The 8,465-nt window shown below is 50.2% G+C and overlaps 1 protein-coding gene across 1 annotated transcript in view; it reads left to right on the top strand.

Moving 5' to 3' along the window:
• PRKDC (protein kinase, DNA-activated, catalytic polypeptide) overlaps positions 1–8,465 on the top strand; it is a 131,138-nt gene that overhangs the window by 77,796 nt on the left and 44,877 nt on the right. Inside the window, exons 53-60 of the mRNA XM_010838939.1 lie at positions 404–515; positions 2,483–2,607; positions 2,786–2,935; positions 3,910–4,083; positions 4,556–4,654; positions 5,618–5,825; positions 7,399–7,588; positions 8,395–8,421. Of these exons, the coding sequence (XP_010837241.1) occupies positions 404–515; positions 2,483–2,607; positions 2,786–2,935; positions 3,910–4,083; positions 4,556–4,654; positions 5,618–5,825; positions 7,399–7,588; positions 8,395–8,421 (1,085 nt within the window). The remainder of the gene's footprint in view (positions 1–403; positions 516–2,482; positions 2,608–2,785; positions 2,936–3,909; positions 4,084–4,555; positions 4,655–5,617; positions 5,826–7,398; positions 7,589–8,394; positions 8,422–8,465) is intronic.

Below are 8,465 nucleotides of genomic sequence, written 5' to 3'. Positions count from 1 at the left end.
TATAGACAGCTTTAGAGGGGTCAGAGGTCAGGCCATTGCTGATTTCACCGCTGTCAGTGTCTATATCTGGAGCTGTGTGGGTGGGCGGGGCCTGCCCAGGGGTCACTCGTCTGAGTGGGTGGGGAGGACTGTTGTGATACACTTCTGTCTGACAGCAGCTTCGCTGGTGGCTCAGCTGGTAAAGAATCTCCCTGCAATGCGGGCGACCTGGGTTCAGTCGCTGGGTTGAGAAGATCCCCTGGAGGAGGAAACGGCAACCCACTCCACTATTCTGGCCTACATAATTCTATGGACTATATAGTCTATGGGGTCGCAGAGTCGGACACGACTGAGCAACTTCCACTTTCTTTCGGATAGCAGGACGGGTTGCCCTGTGCTCACTGGCTTTCTGTGTTTCTTGCAGGTACTTTGAAGCTCTGGTCAGTAACATGTCCTTTGTCAGATATAAAGAGGTGTATGCAGCGTCAGCGGAGGTCCTGGGGCTTGTTCTCCGGTATCTCAGTGGGAGAGAGAAGGTGAGTGTGCACACACGGCATGAACGCCTCTTCTTCACTGTTGGCTCAGCCTCGGTACTGCGTCCTCTGTACTAGGAGCTAGAGTGGGCAGTTTTTTTAATGCCTGGAAATTTGGCAAGCGTTAAGGTTGTTAACCTGCTTCTTATTGTAAAGTTGGGATGTAAGCATTGGAGCAGCTTTCATTCCTCTGACCTGGCATCAGGGCACTTTGGAGAAACTGCCCTGATGGAGCCTTGCTTTTGTTTGGGGGAGGGTAAACACTCTTCCAGTTTCTGGCATAGTGCAGCTGAAAAGCAGGGGCAGCCTCTGACTTGGGCGCCTGGTGTGTGCTCTGCCCCTCCCGCACCCCTAAGCACAGTCTCCGCATTGGCCCGTGTATGGAAATCACAGGTTATAACTTGCTGCTCCTTGGCTGACCCCCATGGGTTACTGCAGGGACTTCACGCTAGCCTCTGCAGAGCCTGTCGCCCACGCTGACCGGACGCGGGTGCAGACTGTCCAGGACGGTCTGTGCTGGTGCCTGCAGAGTCCGTCACCCGTGAGGACCAGACGCAGGTGCACTGTCTAGAATGCCACAATGGACCAGTCCTTGGCCCTCTGTCACTGCTCAGAGGACACACTCTCTCCCTCACTGGGGTGTCATCCCGCCGGCCTCCCCCACAACTTGGAGTGTGGGCCCCTAGCCGGTTACCTAGTCTCATGGCTTGAGAACTCCTCAGGCTCCTGATTCCCAAATTCGTGTCTCCAGTCCCCTCTCCTCCTACAACGAGACAGGATGAGGAGAGGCTGGGGAAGTTGGGGGATCCTTAGGGCAGAACCGTCCTCCCACAACATGTTGGAGCCCGGCCTATTTCACCAATTAGGCCTTTATTTGGATTTAGAGGAAAATTAAGCTGAGAGGAAATAGGAACCCCCTCCCCTGAGAAAATCAAACTTATAATTTATTTTAGGGATTGCCAGCTATTTTTATAAAATAAAAACATGTTCAAATTCAGGATAACGTTGTGATGACATGATTCTAATGCCCTTGAGTGGTGGGTTTCAATTCACATAATGTGCTCAGTTATCACCACGGGTGGAGCACACAACAGCAGATCGAAAGGTTAATCTCTCATGACTTAAGTCTCAACTTAATACAAATGATACACCCTTTGGTTTGACATAGCTCTTTTCTGAGTGTAAAATGGCTGATTTAGCTTGGAAGATGGGGGAGCAGTGTGGGACACAGAAGTGGGGGTCACTTGTGTTCTGACCACTGACCATCGCGGCTCCAGACCATGGTCTCTGCTCCCAAGGGCCCCTCGTGCTCCTCATTTCTCCCGTGGGGTCAGAGCCCCCTGTTCTGTGGGTGGATGCTCCCTGGGGGTACGGGTTTCGGGGAGCAGTCAGGAGAGGCCAGGCCTGGAAGGTGGGCATAGGGAGATGGGCAGGCTGCCTGCAGATGGAGCTCCCTGAAATCCTGGTTTGTGTGAGTCTTTGCCCAGATACGTGCACACTGACGTAATAAAATGCATCTTTTTTTTCTTAAGATTTTTTGATGTGGACGATTTTTAAAGTCTATTGAATTTGTTGAAATATTGCTTCTGAGGCTTGGGAGTTCTTAGCTCCCCGACCAGAGATTAAACTTGCACCCCCTGCATTGGAAGGCATCCCAACCACTGGACCTCCAGGAAAGTCCCTCAAATGCGTCCTAAACAGCGTTCAGTCCCTGGTCTTTGTTCAGCTGCTCAGATGACTCGCTGGCAGAGTTTTGGTGTCAGAAAGAAGTTTAGTCTTGATCATTCTTTCACCCGCTATGTGGCCGAGGCCTGGGTCACCTGAACCCGTTGCCGCCGAGCCTCTGGTGGTGCCCAGTGGTGAGGGCCCCCACGGCCTCCTCGAGATGGTGCTCTGGGTGGTCACCTCAGTCCTCTCAGTTCCTCCGAGTTCCCACTTGTGTGTATTTGAAAGGAAACTTGGTCTTCCAGATGCTAGAGGAGTCTGTGCATGAACTGGTGGTGAAGCAGCTGAAGCGGCATCAGAACACACTGGAGGACAAGTTCATCGTGTGCCTGAGCAGAGCCACGAAGAACTTCCCTCCTCTGGCTGACAGGTGGGGGTGGCGTCTGCCTGCCTGCTGGGGAGGGTCATGCGCGGGGGTGGGTGGTTGTGTCCGTCTGCCTGCCCCTGCCTGCGGAGAGGGTCGTGGGGCGTTGTCAGCACCTGCCTGCCGGGGACAGTCCTGGTGGGGGTCAGTGCCCCTCTGCTCACTGGCCCTGCCCGCTGCCCAGGTTCATGAACAGCGTGCTCTTCCTGCTGCCGAGGTTCCACGGCGTGATGAAGACACTGTGTCTGGAGGTGGTGCTGTGTCGTGCGGAGGAGACCCCTGACCTGTACCTGCAGCTGAAGAGCAAGGATTTCGTTCAGGTCATGAGGCACAGGTGAGTGGCCGCCGCCTGTGTCCTTGGATGCAGCTGTTTGTTCCGCTGTCCCCTCAACTCAAGGGGACTTGTGAGTCTTCGTGACAGGAGTGTTTGTTCACTTTGACACCTGACACTTGAGAGGTCCCGTCTTGGGTTGTCCAGGGCTGTTTTCAAATTCAAAATGTGTGGTTTTGAGTTCCGTACCTGTTTTGTCAGCTAACAGGCTTCCATTATTTGTTAAATTTGTTTATTTTCAAAATGGTAACACGCTATTACGGTAAATGTTAACAGAGGGCTGCTGATGGCACCCCGTGTGTTCCTCCCTCTGTGCTGTTTTCCTCCCGCCTGTGTGCACACTTTTACACGGTGATAAACTGTCTTTGTGTTGGTTTCCTCCAGTCAGCCTGGCTCAGTGTCTACTGTGTGTGGAGCCTTCAGCTGGTGCTTATTTAAGGAGGACATGGGGGTGCACCACATTGGGCCCTGACTGCACTTAACCCCTGGTGCCTGACCAGCCCTGGAAACCATTTTTTAAAGTCATGAAATCCTTTATAGTTAGCTTATTTTGTTTGACTTTGTCAGGTTTTTTAAAAATGAACTTTTTATTTTGGAATAATTTGATTTTTACAGAAAAGTTAGAAGTACACAGAATTCGCACACACCTTTCACCTAGCTTCCCCATCTTACATCATCAGGGTGTTTCTCTAAACCAAGAAGTTAACATTAGTGCACTTCTGTCTATTTGAAATCACCAGTTTCCTCATCCTCTTCCTAGGATCCAGGCAGGACACTACAGTATTAATTTCCTTTTCATAATCTAGGCCACGATAATTATTTTCAAGAGTTTAATTTTTATATAAATGTAGTATTAGCTATAATAATAAAATCTGAAATACAGAACAGCACAGAGAAGAAAATGTTACCTCTCATATCTAAAGGTATAGTAATAGCAGTTAAGTCTGTGTTTTTGAAAATTCCTGTTTATATTATAGAGATGATGAGAGACAGAAAATATGTTTGGACATAATTTCCAAGATGATGGCACGGCTGAGACCGGCAGAGCTCCGGGAGCTCCTGAGCGCCGTGGTGGAGTTCCTGGCTCACCCTGCAGTGCTGTGCCGTGAGCGGATGTACGCCATCCTCATGTGGGTCCATGACAACTACAGGTGAGCGCCTCGCCTGTCCCCACCAGACGCTCGTGTCCCGTCTCTTAGGGAGCGTCTGGGTGCCTCCAGCAGTCTGGAACGACTATAATAAATGATAAGACATTTAAAAATGTGTGGTTAACAACTGCAACAAGTTTGGTATGTTGAAATATATTCTCATCTTACTGCATTTCGTGAACCCGTGGGAAATGTTCAGAGCGCGGTGTTACTGATTGAGCTAAAAGTGTACTTTGTTTTCCCTTACAGTCTGACAAGGTTTAGGAAGGAGCTTCTGGGATGTTTCCTCCTTGGGGGCTGTGGTCCTGCTCGCCAGCTGGCCACCAGGGCCCGGGTCAGGGTGCAGGCCCCGTGGGGTGGGTGGAAGTTGGGGAAGAGGCAGGTTTCGTTACTTTCATCCTAGACAACATTGTTGGGTTGACCTAGAGCAGCAGAAGGAGCAGTAACAGTTTTATTGTCTTGTGACTGCTCTCAGAGACCCAGAGAGTCAGGCAGATGAAGACTCGCGTGAAGTATTCAAGCTGGCGAAAGATGTGTTGATCCAAGGGCTGACCGACGAGAACCCTGGGCTTCAGTAAGTGCCCCTCCCGGAGCAGCGTGGGTGGGTGGGCACATTCAGGGCTCTTTCTAGGCCAATGTGGGGTCTCTCTGAGGTGTCAAAGGGCCTTTGCTGTATTAGCCTTTTCTCTGCCTCTTGCTGGCATAAGAAAAATGTATTTTAAATCACATTAGAACCTGAAAGTCCTGGCATGTTACTTTGATGTACAAGTCTTGAAAAACTGGTGTGGGTAACGCTGTCTTAACTGTGCTGTGAGTTACAGCATCTCAGGATGAGAAACCTGTAATGAAAAGTGGGTTGTCATTCCCCATTTAACCCCAAGTGAGCTCCCACCCTGCACATCAGTGTCAGATGGCGTGCTGGAGGCCTTGGAAACCAGAGGGCGCTGCAGCGCCATCACAGATGCCCACGCGCTCGCCACGCGCTCGTTATGTTATAGCAGGCAGGGCGGAAACCCTGATGATTCTGTGTGTCAGCTAACTTGGAGCGTACTGCAATTTTTAATTCATTGAGCTTTTAAAAATTGTATTTGGACTCCTCAAACATTCACAAATTATAAAGCCGGATCTGGTTTTTAATTTCTTTAATAGTTTGACTATTTTCTGTTCACATTATGTTTTGAATATTTTGTGGCACTAATGTGTAGAGTGAATTGTCTTAGTAAGACAATGAAGGACTATATATATAATTTCTCTTGGTGTTTTCTCAGTTTCGGAGTATGTAATGTAAAATTCTCATCTTTGCAAACTTCTGGGTAATAGAAATGAGAATAGAATGATCCAGCTTCTCACCTCCTGTTAAGTATGCCAGCATTCTGGAATATTTCCCCTTCAGCACGTGCCTCATCTGTCAGGCAGCTTACCTGTGGATGGAGGTCTGCACGTGGATGGAGTCCCAGGGCTGATCTCCGGTGGAAGAAGAGATCTTCCCCGTGGGGCACACGTAGAGACCTCGTCTTCTTTCTTCTCTGCCTTCCAGATTAACTATTCGGAACTTCTGGAGCCATGAAACTAGGTTGCCTTCAAATACCTTGGACCGATTGCTGGCCCTAAATTCCTTATATTCTCCTAAGATAGAAGTGCACTTCTTGAGTTTAGCAACAGATTTCCTGCTTGAAATGACCAGCCTGAGCCCCGACTTCCGGACTTCCCTGTTTGAGCACCCTCTGTCAGAGTGTGAGTTTCAGGTGAGCTCTGGCCCTGTGAGCTGACTATCCCGCCTGTTGGTCAGCAGACTTTGTCCACTGGTGTTAAATCCTTGCTTTTTTCTTTAATTAAGGTATAATTAGGATAGTATTTGTTTTCAGTGCACAAGGTAGTGATTTGATATTTGTATATATTACAGAATTATCACCACAATAAATCTAGTTAACATCCATCACTGCCCATAGTTAGAGGTTTTTTATCTTGCGATGAGAACTTTCAAGATATACTCTCTTACAAAACTTCACGTATACGAATGGTGTTACTGACTGTAGTCGCCATGCGCACATCGCCCCCCCAGATCTTACTTACAGCTGTGAGTTCGTGCCCTTCGACCCCCTTCACCCGTCTCCACCACCCCTCACCTCTGACAACCACCAATCTGTTCTCTGTTTCTATGAGCTTTTTTGGTTTTGTTTTGTTAGGTTTTTGTTTTAGATTTTACGTATGAATAAGATCACACAGTATTTGTGTTTCTCTCTGACTTATTTCATGTAGCATAATATCTTCAGGGTCCATCCATGTTGTTGCAAATGGCAGGATTTCGTTGTGTTTCAAAGCTGAGAGCTGAGTAGTAGCCCATCATTGTGTGTGGTGTGAGTACATGCGCGCTCACCACACGTCGTCTTTCTCCTTTTGTCTGCTGACGGACACTTAGGTTGTCTCCATATCCTGGCTGTTGTCAGCAGTGCTGTTATGAACACTGGGTGCCTGTGTCTTTTCCCATTAGTGTTTTTGTTCTCTTCTGATAAACACCCAGCTGTGGGGTTGCTGGATCCTCTGGTGGTTCTATTTATAATTTCCTGAGGAACCTGCACTCTGCTGTCCACATGGCAGCAGCAGGTTACACGCCCACCCAGTGCACAGGGTGCCCTTCCCCCCTCAGCTGCAGGTGCCACCTCTCTCTCCTGGTCACAGCCACACGGCAGGCGTCTGGTGATGCCTCACTGTGGTTCGATTGGCGTTTCCCTGACGACTCGTGCTGGCTTCCTGAGTTTACTTGGAATCCACACACATTCTTCCCGAGATGCCCACCTGCACCTCACCCCGCTCGCCCCCTGTCCTGCACACAGCTCACCCTTGTCCCTTTGGCCTCCATGGAGGCATTTCCCTCGCCTGCTCCCCCGCCACGCCCTGTAGGTGCTTGTTTGCACCTCCACCTGGCAGCACCGCTGATGAGCCACATGATGACTCACAGCCCTGACGCAGAGCCCCCGCCCCATCCCCCCATGTCCCCAGCATCTCCCATTCTGGATACTTGGCAGGGGCAGTGGGGTCAGAGGAGCCGAGTCATTCCCTGAGCGTGGCAGTGAGCCTCTGAATGCAGGATGTTAGGAGGAGAAAAGCAGTTTTTCTCCCCAGCACTGATTGGTTTTATTTGTTGACAGATAATTGTTCTGTTAAAAATTTTAAATTTGAGAAAGTTGTTCTTCAGCGACTTCTTGCAGAGCTACATGGAGTGTAGTACTGTTTGTGGAGAGGACTGTGGAGTTTTAAATAAAGCATTTGCATGTTCTGAGAAGGGCCGTGACCTCACCTGACCCTCCCTCCTGGCAGGAGTATACCATTGACCCTGACTGGCGCTTCCGGAGTACGGTCCTCACACCAATGTTTGTTGAGACTCAGGCGTCTCAGAGCACGCTCCAGGCCCGGACCCAGGAAGGGTCCATCTCGGCTCGCAGGGCGATGGCTGGGCAGGTCCGGGCCACCCAGCAGCAGCTCGACTTCACGCCCACACAGAGCGCAGGTACTGCCTCCGCTGTGGGTATGCACGCCGAGGGCACCGTGAAGGCCTTGATGGCAGGAGGGAGGATGGGCTGGGTCCCTGGGTTGTAGATTCGGGGGTGGGGTGGCCTCGAGGGGCCCTGGGGACAGAGGTGGGGAGGGCTGTGCAACCAGCAAACGTGCTGGGCTCTTTAGAGTGCGTGACGCCATCCATTGGACTGTCTGTGTTTTTACCACAATTTTAAAAAGGGGGAGAAAAACATTATTTCTGACTGGAGAAAACAAGAAAGATTTCAGTACATGTAAGTTTTAGTTTGATTTTTGTCCGGAAACATCTGTCCAGTGCATCCCATTTAAAAACGCTTGTCTCAGAAGCAAAGCAGAGCTAAACCAGATTCACTTACTGTGTTCGTAGTTGATTAAACTGCTCTTTCTCAAACGGTTCAGCTGTTTCCTTTGATCATCAGAGTATCAGTTGTAGAGTAAAATCCCCAAGTCGTTTTTATGGAAATACTTCAGTGTTTTTCCCTTATGTAATTTTTTCATACTCTGTTGTGGAAATAGGACTAACTTGGCCAATTACCGTGGGACCTTTAGAAACTGATGTTAGAAATCACAGACCTTAGTGGCATGTAGATGCTGTGTCATCCTGACCAACATGTGGTGGTCTCCCTCGTGCCCACAAGGACAGGAGGTCCGGCTGCCGGGCCTCCTTGGGACATGGCCCACCCTGGTAACTGTGGGCTGCCCTGCTCTCGAGCAGCAGGTCCTGGCCGAGGCGCCGGCCGAGCGGCGCTGCTGTGACCCGCGCATCGTTTGTGTTTGCAGGGGGAAGAGTGCTCTCCCACTGGCTGACGGCGGGGCGCACCCACCCTCCCGGCGGCAGCGCGGCCCCCCCC

Source organism: Bison bison, unplaced genomic scaffold, assembly GCF_000754665.1.
Source record: "Bison bison bison isolate TAMUID 2011002044 unplaced genomic scaffold, Bison_UMD1.0 scf7180017864108, whole genome shotgun sequence".
In the NCBI taxonomy this organism is placed as follows: domain Eukaryota; kingdom Metazoa; phylum Chordata; class Mammalia; order Artiodactyla; family Bovidae; genus Bison; species Bison bison.
This window is presented reverse-complemented; position numbering and strand designations above follow the sequence as displayed.